The sequence below is a fragment of the Cricetulus griseus genome, chromosome 3 (genome assembly GCF_003668045.3).
Source record: "Cricetulus griseus strain 17A/GY chromosome 3, alternate assembly CriGri-PICRH-1.0, whole genome shotgun sequence".
Lineage (NCBI taxonomy): Eukaryota > Metazoa > Chordata > Mammalia > Rodentia > Cricetidae > Cricetulus > Cricetulus griseus.
Genome location: NC_048596.1, coordinates 278,820,954 through 278,846,837, shown reverse-complemented (window position 1 = coordinate 278,846,837; position 25,884 = coordinate 278,820,954). Strand labels below are relative to the sequence as shown.

The window sequence follows — 25,884 nt, the reverse complement described above, 5'->3', positions numbered from 1 at the left end:
TAGGAAGGATAAGTTTAGGACGGTCTATCATTTGGTGTTGGTGGAGGTCACCAGTGGCAACAAACTATGTCCTCACAGTATCCAATCACCTCTTTTTTTTTTTTTTTTCAAGACAGGGTTTCTCTGTGGCTTTGGAGGCTGTCCTGGAACTAGCTCTTGTAGACCAGGCTGGTCTCGAACTCACATCAGCCTGCCTCTGCCTCCCAATTACTGGGATTAAAGGCGTGCGCCACCACTGCCCAGCTCCAATCACCTCTTAACAACATTCCCTTTGTTGGTAATCTACAAGGGGAGAGCCCGGCCTTAGTCTTTTCCTCCCTTTAGCTTTGCAGGAACATTTGGGAGGCACTGAAAATGAACAAAATTAGGATTTGGGAAAAGAATTTTGACTAAAACTTCATGTAGGCTTGAACTCTTGGCACTAGTCTATACATGAAAATATCTAGCCGGTGATGCCATTTTAAAAGACAAGTGTTGTTTGGTCATCTTTTCCAAAGGACAGTTAGTTCATAGCAGAGAACTGGAGAAAGGCAGGGAAGCCTCGCCAAGCAGAAGTGTCCCCGCAGTCTCGACCCAGTGCCGGTAAACCGCCACATGGGTTGCCTGGCAGTTTGCAGGTATTGAGGGGCTGGACTCTCTTCTTCAGGGGTGCAGCTTTGACTCTGCAGAACAACATCCTTCGATCTTATCATGAGCCAAACACCAGAGCCTGTGACCTTCATGTCTCTGTATCTCTCCTAGGTGTGATACATGAAGACTTGCCTGAGGTGGCAAGCCAATGAAGAGGAGCTTGTCCTCTGGGCAGGACACGTGTTCTGCTTAACTGACAGGGCTCCACCTAGCTCAGCGTCGATCCCCTCACAGGAGATCTAGTAAGAGGCATGGGCTGTGGTATGAAGTGATTGGGTTTAGAGTTTCAGGGAGTCTTGAGAAACTAGCAGACAGGTTGGAGCATAGCAGACAAGAGGAGAATGTCTAGGGCAGGTGTAGGTGAGTGTAGGATATGAAATCTTGGTTTTGTTTAAACCTGGGAAGAAATGATGCTTGTGTAACAAGTGACAGACTCCAGTTTGGGACATGACCAGGTGATTATAGCAAGTATATTTTAGGGGTAATCAGTGAGAGTCCTCAACCCATGTTCTTCCCTGTATGTGACAATCCTGGGTCTCACTCTGTCACCAAGGACTTGGGGCCTCACCCCCAGGTCCTATTGTCAATCAGCCCTTTCTGAGTGACTCCTGGACCGACAATGCAACTGCTGGCTTGGCCCAGGGAAGTTTATTCTGCAGGTGGGAGAAGTCAGGGTCAGGGTAATGAAGGAGGAGGCGTGAGAGGAGGGAAGATGGACTTCTCAGACATGAGAGCAGCACACTGATTTGTGAGAATAAGTACAAGTGCACAGGCGCGCGCGCGTGTGTGTGTGTGTGTGCGCGCGTGCGTGCGTGCGTGCGTGCGTGCGTGCGTGTGTGCGCGTGCGTGTGTGCGTGTGCGTGCGTGTGTGTGTGTGTGTGTGTGCACGCTTGTGTGTCTGCAACTTAAGTGTCTTGGTCCACTTGAAGCTTCACTAGTTTCAGAAAAAATGGGATAAAACTATACCCAAGAATTCTGGGAGATGTAATTTTTTTTGTTTTTTGGGGTTTTTTTTATAACTTTTTTAAAAAAGATTTTATTTACTATATATACGACATTCTGCTTCCATGTATATCTGCACACCAGAAGAGGGCACCAGGTCTCATAACGGATGGTTAGACAGGACTAGGAGTCAAAGAGGATTCTGGGAAATGTAGTAGAGAAGTGCTGATCCAGGCAGGATGTGACATAGCAAGGAGACTCATTTAAGCAAAGGAGAAACAGGAAGGGCCCTCTTCCCCCCCCCCCATGTGAGCCACCATGTGGTTGCTGGGAATTGAACTCACGACCTCTGGAAGAGCAGTCAGTGCTCTTAACCTCTGAGCCATCTCTTCAGCCCTGGGAGATATAATTGTATGCATTTAGTATATTCTCATATTCCTCTGAGTTTGGTGATTTGAGTCTAAACCCGATTAAAGATGTGAAGGTCCTGACTGGAACATGAAAACCTTCTAGTCAACATGTATAAAAGCAAGTACAAGAGAAGTCTGTCCCAGACAGAAGATGTTCTGGAGTACATTTGTGCCATTGAGACTAAAACTCCAGTCCAAAGCAAGGATCCCAGGTCAGCTGAAATTGAGAGCTGCAAAACCAAAAGGGGGCTGAGGTGAAGTCCTGGTCACAGGGGGAACAAAAAGACAAGTCCGTGTGAGACAGGAAATAAGGAAAGCTGCATGGGAAAGAGAGCCACAGGCTTGGGCAGAGGGCTCTGCTGGGACTTATCGGGGGAGGGAGGTGTTGGGGCTGACCCTCCTCCCCGCCCTCACAAACCCTCTATGACTCTCCCCTGCTCTATGATGCAGACCTGGGCCTACAGGGAGGCCCACACAGCCTCACAGCACAGCTGCTTCAGGCAGCTGTGTGAGTCACACTATGGAGAAGGGTCTGTCCTTTCTGAATAGCGCTACTGAAGGATGGCTGCTGGGCTTTGGCGTAACGCTATTGGACACTGAACCACTGCACCTTCCTTAGTGAAGGGGCCGCTCCCCCAATGCCTGTTGCACCTGATGCTGACTTCATTTTATCACTGTGGAAGTGCCAAGACTTTAGAAGAGTGAGGCGGTATGGTGAGCCCCCCGCCCCCCGGGAGAGTCCTTACTGACCTTCTATTTCTATTCTCAAGTCACTGGATGAATTTAGAGTTTGGCTGCCCCAGGGAGATGTCTGAAGGGGATGCTGAGGGGAGGGGAGAACACTGCTGCCCTCGGGCATGAGAAGGGATTCAAGCAGGACCAAGGTTTTCATCTAGGCCCACAGCCGACCTCTCTGGGTGTAACTGAAAGTTTCATCATCTAGGGCCGGTACTGATTCTGGGTCTCACTGACTTTGATCCAGACACTCTGAAAAGCAGTGTCTCCTGTCATTTAGTCTTCTTCGTCCCCACCTCTCACTGGCCTTCACCAGGCCTTTCCTAAGCTGGGCTGCAGGAGTGGCCCCAAAAAACCTGGAGCCTGAGCTTTGTCCCCAAGACATAGGGCCTTAGAGGTGCTGAGCTGTGGCTGCTGGCCTGAGTCTACACCTGGAGTAGAGGATTGAGAGCATGAAATATGGACCTCACACACTCCTTTAGTTTCCCCAAGGAAGAACAATAGAAAATGACTGTCTTTCGAAATTAGTGGAAGGAAACTGTATTTGAAGTCAGTATTCTTGAATAACAGATGTCCAAGAGAAGCAACAAAAGTTAATGCTACCCACATTCTTTTATTCGTAATATCAGAGCAGAAACAAGAGAAAACGAAAAACAGGTAACATTTAAAGCCAAGGTTCCACCTGAACAAGGTGCCCCCTCCTGTTCTTCCGTGATATTCTAGGCCCATGATCTGATGTGTCATTTGCTAGAGACAGTTCCCAGTTGTGGTGCTGTTGCGCTTAGGGGGTGTGGCTCATTGGGGGGAAGTATGTCACTGGGGACAGGCTAGGGGAGTGAAAAGACTCCTGTCAAGTTTGCTCCCTCTGCTTCCTGCGAGAGGCTCCAAATGTGAGTCCTCAGCGGTTCCCACCGCCAGGATTCTTGCCTCAGTGGGCTCTTGACCCTTTGGAACTGTAAACCCAGATACAGTCTCCTATAAGTTGCTTTGGTCATGGAATTTCATCTCGGCAACTGGAGTAACTAAGACAGAAACTGGTATGAAGTTGGAATGATGGACCTGGGCACTGGGTCCTTCCGTCTCCCTTCTGGCCAAGAGAAGTTTAAGAAGGCCTCTGTTGTGTGGAGTCACAGCTTCTGCTCCCTGGCATCATATCAAATGCTTTGTTCCTTAGTACTCAAATGGCTTAGTTTCCCATGAAAGGACTCCTGCGGGATCCTTACATCTCAAACTGGAAGGAAGCCTTTGTTTTGGTTTATCACACACTCTATCCTGGTGGGGAAACCATAGCGGCAGGAGCTTGAGATGACTAACTGCATCTGTGTTGTTTTTAATCTAAGATGTTCTGTTTACCAATAAGGCCTCAGGAGTCAGATGTTGGGGTAAAAACCTGCTAGATCAGAGAAGTGGAGAAGCAAACAGATGACCTTCCTTTTTTGGCCAGATACCCTGTAAGAGAGAGTTTCTCCACACTGTCCCAAACCAAAAAGACTGTGAATCCCTAAGTCCCTCCCTTCTCCTTTGTGTGGGTCTCTCTGAGTCTTACCAGGTGGTCCTTACTCTTTATGGCTAATTTCTGTCCACCAGTCACTGGCTCTGCCACCAGATCCAAGGTTAATTTTATTAACACAGTCTTGGAGTTTCACAGTGCAATCAAATATCCAGCAACACATCTGCAGTCAGGAAGCAGTGATACGTAAGGGCAGTTGGCTTACTGTCTCTATGCGCAGCCCGGGACTCCTGCCCACTGCCCAGTGCTGTCATTTAGTGTGGGTCTTCCAATGCCATTAACCTAGTCCAGAAAGTGCCTCACAGACATGCTCAGGGATTTGTTGTAAGGACTGTAAATCCCACCAAACTGACACTTGAGATTTATAGTCACAATTACATATAAACTACCGTTTTGGTTTTTTTTTGTTTGTTTTGTTTTGTTTTCAAGATTGGAAAACTCTCCAGAGAGAAAGGGAAGAAGTTGTCTGTTCTGAAAGGTAATTTAAGTAGTTAAAAAAAAAAAATCCTTGTTCCCTTTGTAATATGCCTGTGCACCATGGAAGCTCGGGGCAGCCCATCCTAGTTCTGGGAGGGACAGTCACTGGGAAGCACACATGAGCTCTGAAGAAACTCGGTCTCTTTTCAGGTCAGGGATGTGACAGATCATGGCAGGCGATCCCATCTGAGATCAGCCACCATAGCCTTCTGTCCCTTGTGTTGTCCCTTACAGCAACTCGTGCCTTGCTATTTGAAGCCCCATGGGTGGGCATCATGATAGCCACTACTTACAGTCACTGCAGCTGAAGTCAGTCACACACTGTGCCTAGCAACACCAGCACATACTGCCCCAACTCTAGTCCTTTGTAGCTGTTCTCAATCTCACTGGCCCCCTTGGAACTCAATGCTAGCCCCTCTGCCCAAATCTTTTCCCACTTTCTCCCCCATCCTGTCACCTAAGCAGTGCATCCCCTTGGGGAACTTGCTTCCATTCCCACCACTGGGTAATTCTCACCATACCAGAATGCCCTCCTCTCTCGCATTTGAGATTCCTAATCAACATTCCCAACCCCCACTGCACACCCTCCCTCACTGGAAATGCTTCACACAACAAAAAAAGATGATTCTGCTGTCGGACCAGACCACTTTGTCTCCAGTAGGGAGCTCATCTCTCCTTCCTGTTCAAAGGCAGCAGCAGTTCAAACCCCAGAACACACCGAGTGAGATTGCCACACTGTAGCTCTTAGCAGATAGCTTCCCTGTGTCTGGGTTGTGTGGAGGAGCCTTGCAAACAGGAACAAGCTCTACCTCTTTATTGGTTCTTCACATACAGGGACTCGAAGAGACAAATGAAAAAGACAATGACTTGCCAGACTGTGGAGAAGACGAAAAAGGAGGAAGACATATTTTCAGATCCCAAGAGGTCAGAGTGTCAACTCAAAGCCCCCTGGAACTTGCTGGGCTCTACTGTCATTGATGAGGACATCCCAGTCCCCCAAGTCAGCTTGAATGTCAAAGGGAAACTGGGGAAGCTTGGAATTTCTGAACAGCAGATGCGTATGACGATTCAAGGGAGAGGCTTGGGGCAAAAGCACAGTCAGCTCTTTTGGGGGCTCCCCTCTTTGCACAGCGAGTCCATTGTGGCCACCCTCCTGGTGCTGCCCCTTAACAGCTACTCACTGGAGCCTCAACTCATGCTATTCAATGGGGTCTGTAGAGCTGTCACAGCCCCAGTTTTGGGCTACGGCTGTCCAGCCCCTCCCCAACCCCACACCGTACCTCTCACCTTCCTGCACCCTCAGCCTCAGCCTCAGCCTCAGCCTCAGCCTCAGCCTCAGCCTCAGCCTCAGCCTCTCTCTAACGCAGAGCCCCAGCCACAGACCCTCCCTTTCACTCAGGCCCACGTGCAATCTGCACTCGCTCCCCTGCAATCACCATCTCTACCCTGTGGAAGTCCTCCCCAAATGCCACAGGATAGCACTGTCTCTGGCGTCGTACATGGAAATAAGGACCTTCAATGCCACTCGTTGGAGAATCATCAACATAGTTTGTGGGGTTTGGTCCCTAAAAGTCAACAATATGGAACTCCCTTTGGTCTTCTAGTTCCCAGCTTGCCATTGGTCAGCCAGCCTTCACAGAACTACGCTTCCGTCCCCAGGACTGGCCATTTTCATTCTGGCAGTGAACTTCAGGGCAACCTGGAGTCCTATGGACCAAACAACCCAATTCCACCCTGGTGCTACCCTCAGTTCAAGACAACAGAAACATCTCCCCACAGCTGCAAATGTGTTAAACCTCAACGCACCGTACACTGGGACCAGAGCTGCAGCAACCTTAGGACTGGAGAACTGAGTTTCTATGAGACGGTCTCAATGAAACCTCAGCTCAGACAGGATGTAGCTAAGAATCTCGGACAAATCCTGGGGAGGTGCCCCTTAGGCAACCCACAAATGATCTCAGGATGTTACATACTGAACAATCTGAGGGTTATACCTGAGACACAGATGGAATGGGCATGTCACTCAGGTGTTGGCTTGGAACATGAAGGAGACGGCATCTCAAGGAAGAGCTTGGACCAAAGGCAAACAAGAAGTATTCTGAGGCTACACATAAGCAGAAAGCTCTGGCAGATCACAATGGGTCGAATCCCAATCAAGGTGTGCTGTTCATGGCTTGCTGAAGATTCGACTCTGTGGAACTTGCCACCGGGAAGCTTTTACTGCAATACTGCTGTCCTTGAAATACCTTTTCTTGATCCCAAGACACAGAAGATGCTGGAAGCCCATCTTATAAGGTACCGAGTGAGTCAGAAGTGGGGCCTTCCCATCAAAGTTATTGAATCCATAAAATTCTATATGTTGAGAGAAGCTAAAACATGGCCCCTTCCTCAGTCTGATCTCTCCTTATCTTCAAATAGTACTTCTGGGATAGATGTGAAAAGTAGCTTCCCCTATCCCCTCAGAGAAAACACTAACCTTTATCACAACGACAGGTTGGAGACAGCAAACTCTACCTCCATCATAGACCACCTCCCTCTCACCATCTCACGTATAGATGGGGAAGGAGAGTGGCCCCTGGGAAAATCACACTCCAGCAATGACTATGAGGTCACAGAGAAGATCCAGAAAACTGAGGGCGACACACCCAGCATTAACGACAACGTGAGTCAGAATGACGCTGAGCTACCAAGCAGACCCGGGCAGGAGCAGCCCGTAAAAGAACAAGTGGCTGGATCCAAATCACAGAGTGAGATGGCAAGTTGTTCTTCTCACCTAGAAGTCATTGAAGGCAAACAGACTGTAGGCAAGCACCCCCCACACATGCCGATAACACCGGGCATGCTCCATGAGATCCTCGGGGCCCGGAATGTGAGCGTCCTGTCAGGATCAGATCCTAGCAGCCAGGCGGGAAGCTCCACGAGGAAGAATGAAGACAGTGATGAACCAGACTCTGTTGTGACCACAGCACACAACACATCAAGGGTATTGCTTCCCGAAGATCCGGCAGTGTCAGACTTTAAAAAGCAGTTGTTTCAGGAACTGAAACTGAAGTTGGAGAAGCAGTCACAGGGCCACACCGAAGGCTATGAGACTGACGGGTCCTTTACCTCCAACAGTTTGACTGGCTACTCGATGTCGTCTTCCAACAGTGTGTCCAGTTCAGAGGCCTCAATTTTCAGGAGCTTCCATCCCCAGCTATGTAACACAGGGATCAGTTTGGATCCATGGCGAGAGCCCAGCGTCTTCAAACATAACACAATGAACTTACCAGTACCCAGAAAAGAAAATGGTAAAAGTGAGACCCGCAAAACACAGACATCCAAAGCAGGGAAGAAGAGCCAACCTATTACAGGAAAATCAGACAATCAGAAGTCTCAGCCTCTGGAGAGTTACTTCAGAAAAAAGATAGGACAGCTTTTTCAGTGGCTTTATTCCAGCAAAGACAACACAAGACATAGAACCGAAAAAGACAGGGCTCTCTTTATGAGCTGTGGGCCTCCTGAAGCCCATGAACTCATGGCATCCCTTGGGAAGCTCCTGGAGGATAAACTGTTGTATGGGCAGAGATCTGGGTTCTTGGAGTGGAGCCAGAAGAAGTGTCTACAGGCTCAGTCTGATCCCACCAATGGACAACCTTCCAAGCATGAGGCCGCCTGTGCCCATCATGGAGAAGGAAAATATATCTGTTACTGTCCCCAGATAGCCACTGCTCCTGGTGCAAGCTGTATGCTAAGTCCTAGGCAGACACATCCTCATGTGTCCTTTGAGCAGCAGCCACAATTCTACAGTTATTTGCCTTCCCTTGAGACCAGGGATCCTTAGTCCCATTCAAACCCTATTTCCATGAAGGCGTGCCATGTGACTCCAGCTGCCCCACCTCTGCCAAAGCTACTGTGTTATGAGACCCGATTCTTCTACAGAAACAGAACATGTTTCTGTTTATGTGGAGGAAACGTTTCCAACTTTGCAGTCTTTGTTTAAAAAGAAAAACTAAAATATTTTCAGAGCAATACACCCTGCGATGAGAATAATCTATTTAACAAAACCAAGAATAAATGTTTCTTCTGAGAGTTTAGTGGGTCTTCTTGCCACATGCTTAGTGAGAGGGTTCTAGTCCCTTGTAGGATGCTTGACAAAAGCCTTCCCAGCTTCATTCTGAAGCTTTCTATTTCACTAGCTTATGTAACTTTTTTTGGGGGGGGGTGGAGATCGAGACACGGTTTCTCTGTGGCTTTGGAGCCTGTCCTGAAACTAGCTCTTGCAGACCAGGCTGGTCTTGAACTCACAGAGATTCACCTGCCTCTGCCTCCTGAGTGCTGGGACTAAACGCATGCGCCCCCAATGCCCGGCATTTATGTAACTTTTAGTTTTGAAAATTTCATACATGTATATAATCAAATATATCTATTTCCCCATCCTCCCCACAATGTCTCTCCCGACACACAGTCCCTCCCAACTTCATGTCTTTTAGATATAACTCACTCAGTCCAGTTAGCGCTGCCCACACATGGACATCCACTGGAGCATGGGAAACCTACTGGTGGCCACATCTTCAAAAAAGTACTTGTTCATCCAGAGGACCTGAGTTTGGTTCCCATCATACCATCAGGTAGCTTATAACCACATGTAACTCCGGCTTCAGGGAAATGATGTCTCTGGCTTCTGTGGGCACCCACACATGTGGCGGACATGGAGACATACATACCTGTGAATAATAAACCTCTTAAAAGACAGCTCTTCCTCCCCACCAATTGTCTACTGTTAGTAGTTCCTCAGTAAGGGGTGGGGCCAGGATATTGTCTGCCCCGCCCATGCTGGGCTTGCAGCTGTCTTGATCTTGTATAGGCCTTGAGCAGGTAGCCGTGCGTGCCATGACTTCATGACTGTGTCCCAGAGCACTTGTCTCCAGCCACTCTTCCTTGGTGTTGCCCTAGCCTTGGGGTTGGGGTTGACACAGCCCGTTTAGAGTGGTGCACTTGTCTCTTGTTCTCAGCACTCCGCCTGGTTCTGTGTGTCTGCACTGACTACTGCCCACTGCAGAGAGAGGCTTCTCTGACCAGACTGAGAGCAGCCCAGGTCTGCAGAGAGATGTTAGCCACTTTAACTAACTACATGCCAAGACCCTATTGCTAAAGGCACCGGGCAGCAGGCTACAAGAGCTAGAGAAAGCAGTTCCGAGCCACCAGGGAAACTTCCAGCTGGTTTGATGCTGGAAGGTGCTATGTTGGCTGCTGGGGAAGGGAGGACAAGAAACCAATGGTCTTACCTAGTGCTAGGCCTTGCATGCTGCAATATGGACCTGCTGGGCAAGATGAGCCTGCTGGTGCACATCTGATTGGATTTTAAGACATGATCCATGGAAGGGAATTTCATATCAGGTACTGTAATGCAGTTCAAATGCCCATGGCTGGAGGAACATTGTTTTTATTCTGCTAAATGATCATCTGGGCAATAGCCTTTTAAACACCTATGCTTGTACCAACCATTTTCAGTTTTTAACACAGAGACTTATTCTGAAATTTTCCAGGCATTTTCATTTTTAAGTTTTGTTATTTTCAGGTTGAGCCTCATTATATGGCCCCAGTTGGACTGGAGTAGAACTTGCTATGTAGACCAGGTGGGAATCAAACTCACAGAGAGCTGCTTGCCTTTTTTTAAATTAAAAATCTTTGTGTGTGTGTGCCCACAGAGGTCAGAAGAATCTCTTGCAGTGGAGCTGTAGGTGACGGTGAGCTGCTGGGAGCCTCTGTAAATGGCAGCACTCAGTCTCTGAGACCTCTCACAGGCGTTTTCAGGTGAAGAAAAACCTACAAAATCCAGACACAAAGCTACTGTCTCCCTTTCACCCTTACTGTCCTACACAACACAGCATTTCCAAGCTGGGAACCTTCTAACGCAGTCAAGACAGAGACATCCCCTCCAGTCCCAGAAAGTATGGAGCCCAGGCTCTGGGGTCAGTGATGGAGAGAAGGCTTCTGCTTTGATCTCATCGTCATGAGGACTGAAAGTCACCGGCTCACAGAGCCATCTGTCTGTCCCTCATGAAGGGTGAGGTGAGGGTCCTGCTTTCCACTTTTATCTGACACTCATGGAAGGGGTGACATTTGGCAGGCATCCCTCCCTCCCTCCCTATATCTTCAGACACAGAAAAGACAGAACTTGCAGCTGTAAAGGAGCCCCGGACTAAAATGATTATTTTTCTGAAAAAGAGGATTACTTCTGTCCTTATGAACAGTCACTGTGTAAGGTGTGTGTCTGTAGACCTGCATGGTCATTGTGTGAAGTGTGTGTCTGTAAATGGAGTTCTTAATTGGTCTAAATAATAAAAACCCAGAGACAGATACAGAGGAAAATGCTGAGAGATCAGAGAGGAGGACCAAGCCAAAGCCACCTTTCCTCTTTAACTTCTCAGCAGAAAAACTGAGTTCCTGTTTCTTCCTGCTTATATCCTCTCTCTGCCCAGCCATCTCATTTCCTGTCTCTGCCTGTACAGACCTCCTGACCTCTATGGTTAGCTGGTGGCAAGTTCCATCCTCTGATCTTCAAACAAGCTTTATTTTGTACAAGCAAGATATTACATATGCCTGTAGACCTGCAAGTCATTCTGTGAGGCGTGTGTCTGTAGACCTTCATGGTTACTGTGTGAGGTGTGTCTCTGTAGACCTTCATGGTCACTGTGTGAGGTGTGTCTCTGTAGACCTTCATGGTCACTGTGTGAGGCGTGTCTCTGTAGACCTTCATGGTCACTGTGTGAGGCGTGTCTCTGTAGACCTTCATGGTCACTGTGTGAGGCGTGTCTCTGTAGACCTTCATGGTCACTGTGTGAGGTGTGTGTGTCTGTAGACCTTCATGGTCACTGTGTGAGGTGTGTCTCTGTAGACCTTCATGGTCACTGTGTGAGGCGTGTCTCTGGAGACCTTCATGATCACTGTGTGAGGTGTGTGTCTCTGTAGACCTTCATGGTCACTGTGTGAGGCGTGTCTCTGTAGACCTTCATGATCACTGTGTGAGGTGTGTGTCTCTGTAGACCTTCATGGTCACTGTGAGGTGTGTGTCCATAGATTGTGCTGCTTTGAGGCCAGGAACTGGCTTTTATGGTGGCATGTTGCCCTCTCTGGCAATGGCACTGTTTCCTATTCCTAACTTGAAAATGAGATATCTTTACACACTTAGAGGGGAAGGAAGAGGTCTTTCCCACCCCAGGACATTCTCCCAGATGCTAGCTAGCTTCTTGACATTAGCAGAACAAAGGGCCCTGCACCAGTCACCTGAGAGGTGGCCTACAAGGCCACACAGTCTTTGAGAATAAAGGAGATTATGTTTTGAGAGGAATCAAAATTGGGAGGAGGAAAAGAAGAAAACAATGGAGAGAGGAGCTATTGCCTCACCCTCCCGACCTCTTCCCTCCCCCTCCTGACCTCTTCCCTCCCCCTCCCGACCTCTGACCTCTTCCCTCCCGACCTCTGACCTCTTCCCTCCCGACCTCTTTCCTCTTCCCTCCCCTCCCGACCTCTTCCCTCCCTCTCCCGACCTCTTCCCTCCCTCTCCCGACCTCTGACCTCTTCCCTCTCCTCTTCCCTCTCCTCCCGACCTCTGACCTCTTCCCTCCCCTCCCGACCTCTGACCTCTTCCCTCCTCACCTCTGACCTCTTCCCTCCCCCTCCCGACCTCTGACCTCTTCCCTCCCCCTCTCGACCTCTTCCCTCCTCACCTCTGACCTCTTCCCTCCCCCTCCCGGCCTCTGACCTCTTCCCTCCCCTCCCGACCTCTGACCTCTTCCCTCCCCCTCCCGACCTCTTCCCTCCCCTCCCGACCTCTGACCTCTTCCCTCCCCTCCCGACCTCTTCCTCGACCAGCTGGAGGACCAGATGGACTTTGTAGCACAAAATGCTCTTGCTCCACCACAGCAGCACGAGGGGGCGTCCTTCATCATGAAGACAGCCGGGGGGATGCTGCCAGATTCTGTTAGTCTAGTGTACTTCTCACCCAAAGCCACAATGATTCCGGCAAGGACTAATCGCCTACGGCTGTCATGGCTACCTTCAATTTCAGTGGTCAAGAACCTAACTCATTGCCTCAGTCTCTGACTCAAGAGTCCAGGCCACTCTCTGCCTTGGGGTCTCTGAGATTGCTGCAATTAGAAGGCTTGACAGGGGAAGAGCCCATTTCCATGTTCACTATGCAACTGCTGGGAGAGTGGGTTCCTCAAGGCCATGTAGCTGAGGCTGTTGCTCACGAGCTGGTGGTTGGCTGGAGTCCTCCCTCGGTCTTGCAGGTGGGCATATCCCATGTGGTAGCTTGCTTCATCAAAGCTGGTGGGGGCGATTTTGCTAGCAAACATCAGTGTGTTATACACTGCAAGTGCAGACACACCATGAGTTACACACTGCAAGTGCGGACACACCATGAGTGAGTTACACACTGCAAGTGCGGACACACCATGAGTTACACACTTCAAGTGCGGACACACCATGAGTGAGTTACACACTGCAAGTGCAGATGACATGCCAACCCTTCCTGCCATCTCACTGGCTAGAAGCCAATCTGTAAGAGTCTGACTCAGGATGAAATGGCGTATGTGTGGATACCAGAGATGGTTGGCACCTCTGTAGAATTTTTCCCTCACTTTATACCCTTCCTGGGAGCTCAGCCTTGGGGAACAAGTGACAAGGAGAACCTCATCGTCACCCACATCTATCTCCAATGGCCAAGGGTTTAAACACAAGTGGACTGGGTCTTGGTAAAACAAGCAAACAAAAACAAATTTTAATCACCTGAAGAAAAGGGACATAGGAAATGGTAAAGCCGCCTGGAGTCTCACTGACACTATCACATCCGCCAGGAAGCAGGAAGCAGGTACTTTGGGGGCTCATCCAGACCCTATCTACCTCTATTTTGCATCCCAGACCCAAGACTAAACGGTAAAGCCCTTCTGCACAGACAGCCAAGCCTATAGGAGCATTGCGGTCCACACAGTTTAGTTTCGCTTATTAATATGTTCATCATCTCAGATATGACTGTCATATCTGTGAACACCAGAGAGAAGGGGTCACACCATTGGTAGGAGGGCATCTCCGGGGGATTCAGAGCCTGTGCCTCCAACCGGGGGATGCTGTTCACATACCTGGAAGAGGTGGGGCGAATCCTAAGGTAACAAAGCAAGCTGTGTTTAATACCCAGCTACTCGCCACCATTCAGAGAAACACTAGGGATGGCAACGAGACATAACCCGCACTCACGGAGCGTCTAGGAAGCAAACTATCCGAATCATCTTGAAACACCGGGCTGACGATTAGCCACGGGCTGGACTTCATTGTGACAGGGAGGCTGTGCTGGAGATAGCAAGATTACTTCCTCCCTAGGGAGTCCTACTCTACTTGGGTCATTTTAGGTAATGTTTGCTTGTAACCGGTTGGTGCCTGGTGGATGTTTCTTCTTCCTGCCAGAGTGGACTCCAAAAAATGAGTCAAAGTTAACTTTCCACGTGTGTCATCTAGAAAACTTTTGCACTCTCCATCTCAGAGGTTATTTGTGGTTTTCACATTTTCTAGTCCCCAAAGAAGCTGTGAGACACAAGGAACACAGTGTACAGGGCTCACCAGACTCCTAGTGGTCATAGTGTGTCTGAGTGTCCATGGGGAAGGAGGGTTTGGAGCTACAGCAGATCCTGGTTGGTCTTGTGCAGATCACCTGTTGGAAGCAGCAAGGTTTGAGGTGGGGTCAAAGGTTGTGAAATGGAGAACCATGAAGCCCCATTATGCTGGAAACTGAAGAAACACAAAGCGATGCATTGTCCAATCATGGCCTGAGATTCAGTAGCAAATGAGGAGCACAGTAACCAAGGGACCAGGAAAGACCATTTAACATGGGAGCCCACACAGGCTTAGTTTAACTTAGAGAAACTATTACTGCTGATTTTTACTCCAAGGCTTGAATTCAGGTGGGTTTTTGTTTTGTTTTGGTTGTTTTGGTTTTTCGTTCTAGACAGGGTTTCTCTGTGTAGCTTTGGAGCCTCTCTTGACACTCCCTCTGTAGACCAGGCTGGCCTCAAACTCACAATGATCCAACCACCTCTGCCTCCCAAGTGCTGGGATTAAAGGCATGCGCCACCACCACCCGGCTTTCAGGTGGTTTTTCATGTTTATGCCTCATCCCTATCTATTCAGAGCTTTGAAATGTGTCTTTCTCCTTGTTTTCACAAGCATATCCTGAGGGACAGAGGATATGTCTGCATCAAGAAGGTTTACAAAGGTCAGAAAGCCGTGAGCGGAGTCCTGCTATATAGAGATGAATAATTTGGATCCAAAAGATAACACCCGATTCAACTGATTTAAGGACAAGAGCCTGCTGACTGCAGTACCTGAAAAAGCCCAAGAAAAAGGCTGGAGGCTCATGCCACCTGGTGTCCAAAACAAGTAACAAAACTCCTGGGTGCTGGGCAAGGACACCACAGCTTGCCTCCTGTGTTGCTGAGCAAAGTCTTCCATGCAGTTGTCTCTCTGCCCTGAGAAAATTGTGGATGAGGCAACATCAGGCAACTTCTAGTCAGGTGGAAACAAACTAAACTCTCTTGATGGCCATGTGTCTTCAGGGTCACCCACAGGCGACATGCTTGCCATGTAAGCAGAAAGACCTGAAATCAAATTCCCAGCACCTACACAATAAGCTGAATGCGATGCTATGTGCCTGTGACCTCCAGCGTGTGCTGAGCAGAGTCTATCCAGATTCAGTGAGAGAAACTGTCTCAGAAAATGAGGCTGACGGCCATCCTGGTCTACATGGTGAATTTCAGGACAGCCAGAGCTTTGCAGAGCATCTCTGCCCCAAAACAAAAGAGCAGCAGCAAATGAGATAGACCTGCCCAACAAGAAAAGAATAAGAGGACTGGAGAGACGGCTCAGAGGTTAGGAGCACTGACTGCTCTACCAGAGGACCCGGGTTCAATTCCCAGCAACCACATGGTGGCTCACAACCATCTGTTATGAGATCTGGTGCCCTCCTCTGTTGTGCAGATATACATGGACGCAGAATGTTGTGTACATAATAAATAAATCTTTAAAAGAATAAGAGACTGTGGGGTGCTTGGCATACTCTCCCCCCTTAAGACTCAGAGATCAAGACTCAGAGATCATTTCAGAAGAGGGGTAGAAAGACAGTAAGGACCAGAGTGGGAGAGGTCTCCAGAGGGGGAGCATTTGCCAGGCACGACAATACAGTTGCACAAATGTGCTCACAATGGCTGGGACAGAGTGCACAAGACCCACACAAGATCAACCAGCCAAAACCCCGGCATGGATGAAGTTTAGGAGCCACTGACAGCTGATGGTTACCAGAGAAGAGAGAGTCATGAGAGAGAGAGAGGAGAGGAGAGGAAAGAGAGAGAGAGAGAGAGAGAGAGAGAGAGAGAGAGAGAGAGAGAGAGAGGCCTGAGAGACTGGCTATCCTCTAATAGGTTACCCCACAAGCATTCAGTAGATAGTGAAAAAGAGAAAGCCCATGAAGAGGGGCAAGAATAGGGGAGGAGAAGGATGGAGGGTGGATTTGATCCAAACATGTTATGTATATGTATGAATACTAAATAAAACATTTAATTTTTAAAATGGAAAGCAATAGAAGACAGACAATATTAACCTCTGACCCCCCACATGAATGCACACAGGTGCATACACACCTAAACACACGTGCCCATACACACACACACACACACACACACACACACACACACACACACACTGTGTACAGTATCTCCAAACACTACAAGAAGCTCTTTGTGGTCATAATCTGTTAAAAGGTGTAATCTCTTACATTGAAGGGTGCCTTGGCTTAGGACCGAGTGCATGGAATAGGGATCTAATAAACTAATTTAAAAATCCAGGAGCAGGAGGTGAGCTAAATGATAAACGTGCTTTCTGCACAAACACAAGGGCCTGAGTTCAATCCCCAAATCCCCAACACCCACATAAAAAAAGTGGGCCTGAGAAATACACCCAGAGAAGGACAGCATCTTCAACAAAGCATGTCTACACATAGAGCATGAGGCCAGAGCCTCATCTGTCACCTTGTATACCAGTGAACTGCAAATGCATCAAGGTGCCAGACAGTGGTGGCGCACGCTTTTAATCCCAGCACTCGGGAGGCAGAGGCAGGCGGATCTCTGTGAATTTGAAACCAGTCTGGTTAACAGAACAAGTTTCAAGACAGCCCTGGGCTACACAGAAAAACCTGTCTCTAAAAACCAAAGGGGGGAAAAATCTCAATGTAAGACCTGAACCTCTGAAAAGGTGAAGGGGAACAGCATGACAGAGGCACAGGGAAGGACTTCCTAAGTAAGAAAGCACTCACTGTACAGGTTTTGGGGGGAGAAAAGGTACTAATCTCACCCAACTGTGGACTCTATGTGCAATACTGACTAGACATTCGTGGCCACTCTGCCTACCGGGTTCCCAACTCAGTGAGCTCAGCTGCCTAGCCTGCAGATTCTATAGTAACCCAACTCATTGTAGTCCAAATTGCACACTGCTCTCCTGTCAGCCCAGTGCACCCCATATGCTCCCTTACCAGTGCCACGGTGCCCTGAGCTGTGATCTGTGAATCTGTCCAGTGTCCAGAGTCACACAATTCCATCCGTGAGAAGGATGCCACACAGACCATTCCCAAGATGCCCCCTTGCACCCTCGTGTTCATTCCACTCACTCACAGTACAATATTCAATCCGTTCTGTGTCTGACCCTGGAGCACTCAGGGCTCTGTGATCCTCATCTTACCCAGCCTAGTTCTGTGCCTCCTAAGCTGCCAGCCAGCCAGCTTCCATGGCTCACCCTAGCCTGCGCCAACTAGCCTGTGGATTGCTTCTCACCTCAGCTTAGCCCACCATGGAGCTCTTGTCAAAGTTCCTTGATTATGATGTCACATAATTCCCTTTCCTCATGTCACAATAGTGCCACCAGAATGCCTGGTTCCACAGATCACCACAATCCCAATGCACCCTAATCCAACCATGGCCAGGCCACAGGCAGCCCCTTTCCTAAGCTCATTCGGGTCTGTAATTTCCCCCTCTGAGTGGACAGGGCCCCCCACTATGCCCAGACTCACTGTGGTATGCCTCCTCTAGCCCTGACACCTGTCGGCCCTTGTAACCCTCCTCACCTTCTGCCCCTCGGCATCTAACCGCAGTTTCTGTCTTCACCCTATCTATTTCTGCCGTCTCCACAGCCTCCCACATTCCCCGACATACTTTAGTGCTGTCACAGAGTGGCCACTAGCCTGGCCTGTTACTCTGCTCACCCCAGTCCCCCCACACCACCTGTGCACCCCGAGAACATGCCAAACGTCACCTCAACTGCATCCTGTCCTCCTCCCATCCTACCTAATCTTCCAGCAAAGCCCGTTCCCAAGCTACACTGGGCAATGTAGCAGGACCATGTTCTGCCCCACCCCCGGCATGCTTGCATGGCCAACTCACCCTGTCCTGTGGCCCCCTAGCATTTTCACCCCACCTTGCCCCTAAACCTAACCCATGGCACCTTTGCCACCAGCCACATCCTAGCTGGCCAGCCTGCCATGCTCCCCGGCTTGTCCTCCACACGAGGTGTCCCATTGCCAACATACCCTGCTTCCTATTCTGTCACTCTGCACACTGCCTACACATACTGCCCAGCAGCCTTGGCTGCTATCCAGTTCCCCAACCCAGCTTAGGACACAACGGCCGCCGTGATGGTGAGCCTGGTCTCATTCGCCCTGGTCTACTTCCTGCTGACCTGCCAGCCCACCCAGCCATCCAGGAGTCGTCTGCTTTTCCAGGATCTGATAACACTGTCCGTGCCCCTCAGCTTCCCTTCTACCTAGCCAGCTCCATTCCCACTTTGCTCAACTCTACCCAGTGCAAACAACCACAAAAACATTTGTCTACCCAACCTACCCTTCCATCCCAGCTCACACAAGTTCTCCCATTTCCATTTGGCCAGCCTTCCAGGTTCCCCACCTCATCCTGCTCTGTGTAGCAGACTTTAATTTCCAGCTATCCACAGACCACACAGCCTGCTGGGTTCCCTAAGATTCTTCAGCTGGCGGGCCTGCCTCTGACCCCGTTAACCAACTTTCCCCCAAACCACCAGGCGCGCCCCCTTCTATGACTAGCCTGCTCCTTCCCGATCTGACTTTCCAAATACATCACCACTAAAAAAAAAAAGTATAATCATACCCAAAAGATAGATTGGAGTTTTGATTCTATACATCCCATATTTACAATAGCTTTATGATTTTAGTCTGTGCCTCTGAAGACCCCGAAAGATGATCAAACACAAAGGTTGGCCATTGGGCATTCACAAAGTAAATACATGGAAAGGAAACTTCGCCTTAGCTAGAGAAAATGGTCCTGTGGATAAGATGTGTTGAAGGACATTGGTCCAGGGGAGACCGACAAACAGCAAACATTTCCAGGAAGACGCCATGTCAAGCTCTAGGCAGGAGAATTGCAAGGATCCAATTCGAGAGCTTCAGACAGTAAATGGGCCTGTGGTGAAGTCCTGGTCACAGAGCAACCCCTGTGGAACATGACATGAGGACAGCTAGGTGGCAACGGGGCAGCAGGCTCGGGCAGAGGGCTCTGCTGGGGGGTGGGGCAGGGGAGCGAAGGCTCACCCTCCTCCCCACCTCACAAACCCTCTGTGACTCTCCCTGGGTCTGTGATGCAGGCCTGACTCTACAGTGAGGCCCGCGCAGCCTCAGAACATAGCTGCCTCAGGCAGCCTTGCGATTCACACTATGGAGAAGGTCCTCTCCTTTCTGAATAGCGCTACTGAACCATGGTTGAGCTTTGGACATTTCTCCTCAGCCTTTGTGGACATTCACTCCAAGTTCATCTTCCTGAGTGCAGTGGTTGTGCTTCTTTTGTACCTGAGGTACCGGACGCTGAAACCATTCCTACCCACACAGAACAATCAAGACATCAGACAGGTGAGGCAGTGTGGTGAGCTCCTTGGGCAGCTTCTTCACTTGTAGTTTCCATTTCTACTCTTGTGGTATTGAATGAGTTTGGCTGCCTTGCAGCAGTGCCTGAGCTAGGACGCTGGCGAGGAGAGAACGCTGTCGTGTGAAGGCACGGAGCCTGAGATGGAGGGAATTGAAGTTTCCTTCTGGATCTACGGCTTCCTTCCTGGGTGTCCATGGTGTTGGTCCATAGTCCTGCTCTGACTGGCTTAGTTCCAGATGTCAGGTTTGCTGAAGGGCAGTGTCTCCTGACACTTGGTCCCGTCCCCTCTCCCACCTCACGTGTCCCCTCAGCTCCTTCATCTTCACTTCCTCCAATTGTGCTTTGGGAGAGCAGTGATGACCACACATGGCCTCTGAGCAGAACTGAGCAGAGCTCTGTCCCTAGGACAAAGTGTCCCAGGGGAGCGAGAGCCACTGTGGCCCTGGCCTCAGTCTATGCTACTCAGCATGGGACTTCTTTTTTTTTGGGGGGGTTTCAAGGCAGGGGTTTCTCTGAGGCTTTGGAGGCTGTCCTGGAACTAGCTCTTGTAGACCAGGCTGGTCTCAAACTCACAGAGAACCGCCTGCCTCTGCCTCCCAAGCCCTGGGATTAAAGGTGTGCGCCACCACTGCCCCGCCTAGCACGGGACTTCTTAGTGATGCTCCCAACCGTGACTCTTGCAGACGAAAATCCTCCTTTGGTTTCTCAAAGAAGGAAGGACTGAAAATCTTCTATCACTTTCGAAAGTAAACAATAAAGATTTGGATTAATCTTGCTTGACTGGAACTCACCATATTCTTGGTTAAATGAATTCTAGGAAAAACAACAGAAAAAAAAAAAAAAACATTTTGAGGGGCTTAGGGAGCCCTACTCTTCTTGAATACCATCAATAAAGCTCATTGCACCCATAAAAAAACATTTTTTATTCTTTGTTGTTCACAGCAACAGGGCAAAGCTAAGAAAGGACGGAGAGCATCGTTTAAAGGTAGGCTCCCACCCCTGGGGTGTTAAGACCAACATGTTTCCTTCCTGTAATTTCCATAAGAGAGCCCGGGTCCAACAGCTGAGGATACCATGTCACTAGACACATTATCTCCCTCATAGGAGACTGAGAACCAGCCCTGCACCCCTGCTCTGCTCACCCATGGGCATGAAGCCATGCAGTGAGCCCAGGAGGTTTCCAGGGAGGACTGTGCGTTGTTTCCGTAGCCACAGCGCCTCCTGGTGGCATGTCTGTACCTCACACCTGGGCTCAGACATCTCTCGGGAAGCCCAGACTTGTGAGCTTCTGTGCTGTCCATAGTGCCATGATGTTCACAGAGGGACCTTGTAAATGAAGACAACTCATCATGTCCGCTGTTTCTTGATGATTTCAGACTACAATAGCCTAGGTGTTTCCCTTAGAGGAATGGTGTGACGCCCACCTCTCTGTCTTTTGTTCCCTACAACCCACACCACACGCTTTCCAGAATTTAGAATCTTCCACAGAGAAGCTCAGGAGAGGAGGAAGCTGCTGTCTGTTGTGCAAAGGTAACAATTTTCCCTTTCTTTCAGGTCCCACCCCCATCCTTACCCCAAGGTCAACTTAGCATAGCCTGCTGTTGTCATGGGAGGGTTACCCAAAGGGATTAAGTGTGTAGACTGGAGTCATGGGGAGAGGATGCAGCCTCTCTGGTATCCAAGGACAGAGCAAAAGGACTAGGCATACAGGCTCCAGGCTCCGAACCCCACCTGGGCCTGTAGCCCTCTTTCTATGCATGCTGGTTGTCCTAGTCTTGTTGCTGTTGCTGTGATAAAACGCCACAACCAAAAGCACCTTTAAGGAGTAGGGTTTATTGTAGCCTGTAAATCCAGATCACAGTCAGCTGTTGAGGGAAGTCGAGGCAGGAACTTGAAGGCAGGAGAGTTCATTGCCTCCAACTAAGGAAATTTCATAGCCAAGAAGTGGTACCTGTGGAGAATACTGCTTGCTAGCTAACACTTAGATACACTTCTGTTCAGTTAGTTGTTTTTAAACAGGTCAGTACTATCTGTCTAAGGGTGGTGCTTCTCAGTGGGCTGAGCTGAGCCTTCCTACATGAATTAACAGCCAAGACAACTTTCTACAGGCCTGTCTTACGGAGGCAATCCCTCCACTGAGGCTGGTCTCTCAGCTGACAGTAGATAGCGCCACATTGACAGCAGACGAAAACTAGAACACAGGTCCTGACCACACACCTGAACTCTGTCTTCTCCAGCCCTTTTGGACAGCGGTATGATGCCTCCCACTTTCGGCAAGTGCTTTGTCCGGATCCCTGCTGTGACGTGTGCAATGGAGCAACAGCTAAGGTCCGTCGTCTGCTCTCATGGGCCACCCTGGAAGATGGGAATGCCTCTGTGTCCAGCATGGCTTCCACTTCCATGACTGAGACCTCATTTACCCTGACCCCTCCACTCTCACCAAGCCCTCCAGAGCGCCAAATTTCATCCCTCCCACCTGCTCCTCCTCCTCCCTCCACTGTCTCATCTAACAAAGACACCCCTTTGGAAGACATAGTTTTGTACGCACCACAAGGTGACTCTCTGCCGTCAGAGCCTCTTCTCACCAGGACTGACTTCCCACGGGACCACATCCCACCCCCCACAGTTCCTCCTGCATCACAGTCCCCTACTCCTCAAACAGAAGGGTCTTTGCCACCGGAAATCATTCCTTCCATGGTGGCCAGGCTGAGAGAGCGGTTCCTCAGTGCCACAACAGACAAGGAAGCTCGTGGTAACATACCAAGGTTCTCCAGGTCACAGTCTAGAAGCTTGGTTAACTCCCACTCTTCTGACGGTTTTTCAGGGGGACAAACCACAGTCTATTTCACAATGCCTGGGAAACCCTCTTTTCCCAGCCCCCAAGTCCTGGCATTGCTTGAGAGACAAGGCAAAAGTCAGGCTGACTTCCTTACACTGGAAGACAAGGAAGGAAAAGCAGAATCTTTCCCAAAAGTACTGACAGCTTGGCCGGAAATCCCAGAGCCTGAGTTGCAGAGCTCAGGAGGCTCCCTTCCTCTGGGGGGCAGCAAAGACAGGCTCAGTGATCTGGTTGTGCACCAGGGGCTTGCTCAGGCTCAAATCTCTGAAGACCAGTTAGAACCCAAGCCTACCCAGCACTTCTGGGGTCTCCCATATCTCCACAGCGAGTCAGTGCACACGATCACTACCCTGTCAGCTCACTGCTCCTCCACATGCATCTGGTTCAACAGAATCCCAGACTCCTCGGCCCTGACTCACCCCACACCTCTGTCCTTGCCTGGGAGTCAATCTCAGTCCCAGGGTGTCCTGCTCAACACATCCCAGACCCAGCTTCAACCTGCAATCCCAATGCCACCGTCTTCCTCTCAGTCTCAGATCACAATCTGTGAGGTGTATTTTCATAGATCCCAAGGAGAGACAAAAGCTCTACTGCAATCTGAAATCCACCTCCTGACAAAGGGACAGGAGAGGGCGTGGAGTTTACCCTCGGTGGTCCAAAAATCTCAGGAAAAGTTTTGTCTCCTACCTTCCAAGCCATCGTTGGTCAGGCGGTCCTCCAAGACCCATGCTCCCAAGTCCGTTCCTTCTGGAAACTTCCCCCTGACTGATGCATTCCGGAAGAAACTCGAGAACCACCTTCGAAAGAGGCTCATCCTGCAGCGCTGGGGCCTCTCTGAGAGGATCTTCAAGTCTCAGCCATGGATGAATCCTGACCCTGAAGAATCATCTATGAGCAACCATGGGCTCTCACAGGTCTCTGTCTTTCAGCACCAGGACAGCAAAGACCCACACAACACTGTGTCAAACCAACCTGGAAGCTCCCAGGAGAGGTGTTCAGAGAGTCAGTCTCTAGAGAAAAAAATGGAAAAGACACAAGGACAGAACTCAGAGGCTGTCCAAAGAAATCTATGGGATAACTCCAAGGGTGCTCTAGATAATGGCCTGCAATCTGACTGTCAGAAAAACCCACAATGCCACTCAAGTAGTCTGTCAGGCAAACCTTCAGGGACCTCACAGGTGAGCCAATATCGGAAAAAACTTGAAACTGCCCTGCAAAAGCATTTGACCAGGAATCTCAATGAAACAAACAAGGGTCAGATATCGGACACCAGGTCCAGATCAGGGTATCATCCTCCCCCTTTTACTTCACAAGTGGGCAAGGAAGAGCATGAGGCTCAGAGACAGTCACCTTCTGACAAGAAGGATGGACGTGTCGAGAGCAAGTATATAATGGCCAAGTCTGTGCTGCAACAGACATCCATTATCTTAGACAACAGAAGCCTGAAAGAGTCAGAGAGCAATAAACACAGCCCAGATGTGCCCAGAATAGCCAATGAGGCTGGCCCTGTTTCATTGGGTAAGAGACCCAGCAAAACAGTCTGGGGGCCTCAAGGAACAAAGGTGAATGACAAAGGCATATTTGTATCCAACAAGGTCAGTAACATGGTCAAAGGAGGGCAGTTCAGTGGTCTTCAACCACAACCTACCAAGATCTTGAACACCAGCCAGTGCAAGAGTACAACAAAAGTACAAAGTACTCTGGTAGCTGGAAGGGCCCTGAAGGAAACATCAGGTCCCCAGGAAAGTCAGATATCTGACTGTAATAATCCGGTATCCAGGGAAGAGAAATTCAAATCAGAAAGCAGACTGCCCTTCCAAGTTCTAGGGTCCCCAAATAAAAAGCTCCCTGCCTCAGATGAATTCACTTGCAAACCTTTCCCCATCCATGGCCAGAGCCCTTCCAGGGGGCCCATGGATGCTTCTCCAGTACAGCGACAGGAGACCTGGATGCCTCCTCACGCCTTAGGCAAAGGCCAGAACAAGGACATCCCTCCATCTGCCAAGAAATTATGGCCTGAACCATGGAAAACCGAAGAGCCTGGGACAGGGGTTGCAAAGCCTAGGACATTACAGGCCAATGGGAAGAGCTTCCATGCACAGGACAGTCCAACCCAAGGGAGCTATGGGGAGAAGGCCTCACAACCCCTGCCAGCAAAGGCACAGACTCCCCCTGAATACCAGTTCAGAAAGCACTTCAAACAATTTCTGCAACGGCTTTCTCCTGACAGAAAATGCAAAGGACAGGAAATGTTGCCGAGAAAAGACACTTCCCCATCATCACCAGTGCAGCACCCAGAACTACTTAGGGGGAGAGCTACCTTTCCTGGGAACACCATAGCTCAGAAAGCCATGAGAGACCCTGGGAAGGTCCCCAAGGAGCAACTAGGGCATAGTTATGGTGCAGCAGATGCCACGCGTCCCCGTGTGCCTTTAACTCCTCCTACCAAGCCTGTGAAAACTAAGCCAAAGAAAGAGGGTTGGGTCCCAGCAGAGCCAGTCCAGGGGAGTCTGTTCCACCACCAAGCAGCCTACCCTAAAGTGCCGAGTCCCAAGTCCTACCACCAGGCCACTGCTTTTGTTGGTCAAAAGAGATGGGTGGAAGACAGGGACAGACAGCCCCAGAGAGGTGTGGTTTCACAGCCTCGCTCACCTACACCCTCTGTGGGGCCAGAGGCACACCGAAACTCCCCCTCGAGGAGAGTTGGACAAGTTCCTCGGGCAGTGCCATCCCTGGCTGTAGGAACTGTGTTGGCAGACTTGTCCCGGCTATGTGAGCAGAAAATTATGGCTCAGAATTTCAGTGGAAAAGGTTTTCTTCCCCAGAAATAATCTGTCTTATTAATGGTACTGATTGCCCCCAATAAATGTTCTGATGAAGTCATGTCTTTTGTGTGTGCTGTGTGTGTGCTGAGCATGGTGTACTGTGTGTGTGCTGAGCATGGTGTACTGTGTGTGTGCTGTGTGCTGTGTATGTGTACTGTGTGTACTGAGCATGGTGTACTGTGTGTGTACTGAGCATGGTGTTCTGTGTGTGCTGAGCATGGTGTACTGTGTGTACTGAGCATGGTGCACTGTGTGTGTACTGAGCATGGTATACTGTGTGTGTGCTGAGCATGGTGTGCTGTGTGTGTGCTGTGTGCTGTGTGTGTGTACTGTGTGTGTGCTGAGCATGGTGTACTGTGTGTGTGCTGTGTGCTGTGTGTGTGTACTGTGTGTGTACTGAGCATGGTGTACTGTGTGTGTACTGAGCATGGTGTACTGTGTGTGTGCTGAGCATGGTGTGCTGTGTGTGTGCTGTGTGTGTGTGCTGTGTGCTGTGTGCTGTGTGTGTGCTGAGCATGGTGTACTGTGTGTACTGAGCATGGTG

The 25,884-nt window shown here is 49.7% G+C and overlaps 2 protein-coding genes across 2 annotated transcripts; both read left to right on the top strand.

Moving 5' to 3' along the window:
- The first annotated feature begins 5,544 nt into the window (after positions 1-5,544).
- Positions 5,545-8,911, top strand: LOC103161847 (spermatogenesis-associated protein 31D1). The gene has a single exon (XM_027410032.2). The coding sequence runs from the start codon at positions 5,555-5,557 to the stop codon at positions 8,525-8,527; it is 2,973 nt and encodes a 990-aa protein (XP_027265833.2). The 5' UTR covers positions 5,545-5,554; the 3' UTR covers positions 8,528-8,911.
- A 10,557-nt stretch (positions 8,912-19,468) lies between these two features.
- Positions 19,469-25,346, top strand: LOC100767989 (spermatogenesis-associated protein 31D1). The gene is made up of 4 exons (XM_027409594.1): positions 19,469-19,660; positions 20,619-20,661; positions 21,146-21,206; positions 21,914-25,346. Exons 1-4 carry the CDS (start codon positions 19,469-19,471, stop codon positions 25,344-25,346), a joined length of 3,729 nt encoding a protein of 1,242 aa, XP_027265395.1.
- The last annotated feature ends 538 nt before the right edge of the window (positions 25,347-25,884 follow it).

Excerpts from the sequence above, each read along its gene's own strand:
- LOC103161847 (XM_027410032.2), top strand. The coding sequence starts at position 5,555 with ATGAAAAAGACAATGACTTGCCAGACTGTGGAGAAGACGAAAAAGGAG.
- LOC100767989 (XM_027409594.1), top strand. The coding sequence starts at position 19,469 with ATGGAGAAGGTCCTCTCCTTTCTGAATAGCGCTACTGAACCATGGTTG. Across the intron at positions 19,661-20,618 it reads ACAATCAAGACATCAGACAG|CAACAGGGCAAAGCTAAGAA; the intron begins GTGAGGCAGTGT and ends TGTTGTTCACAG. Across the intron at positions 20,662-21,145 it reads ACGGAGAGCATCGTTTAAAG|AATTTAGAATCTTCCACAGA; the intron begins GTAGGCTCCCAC and ends CACGCTTTCCAG.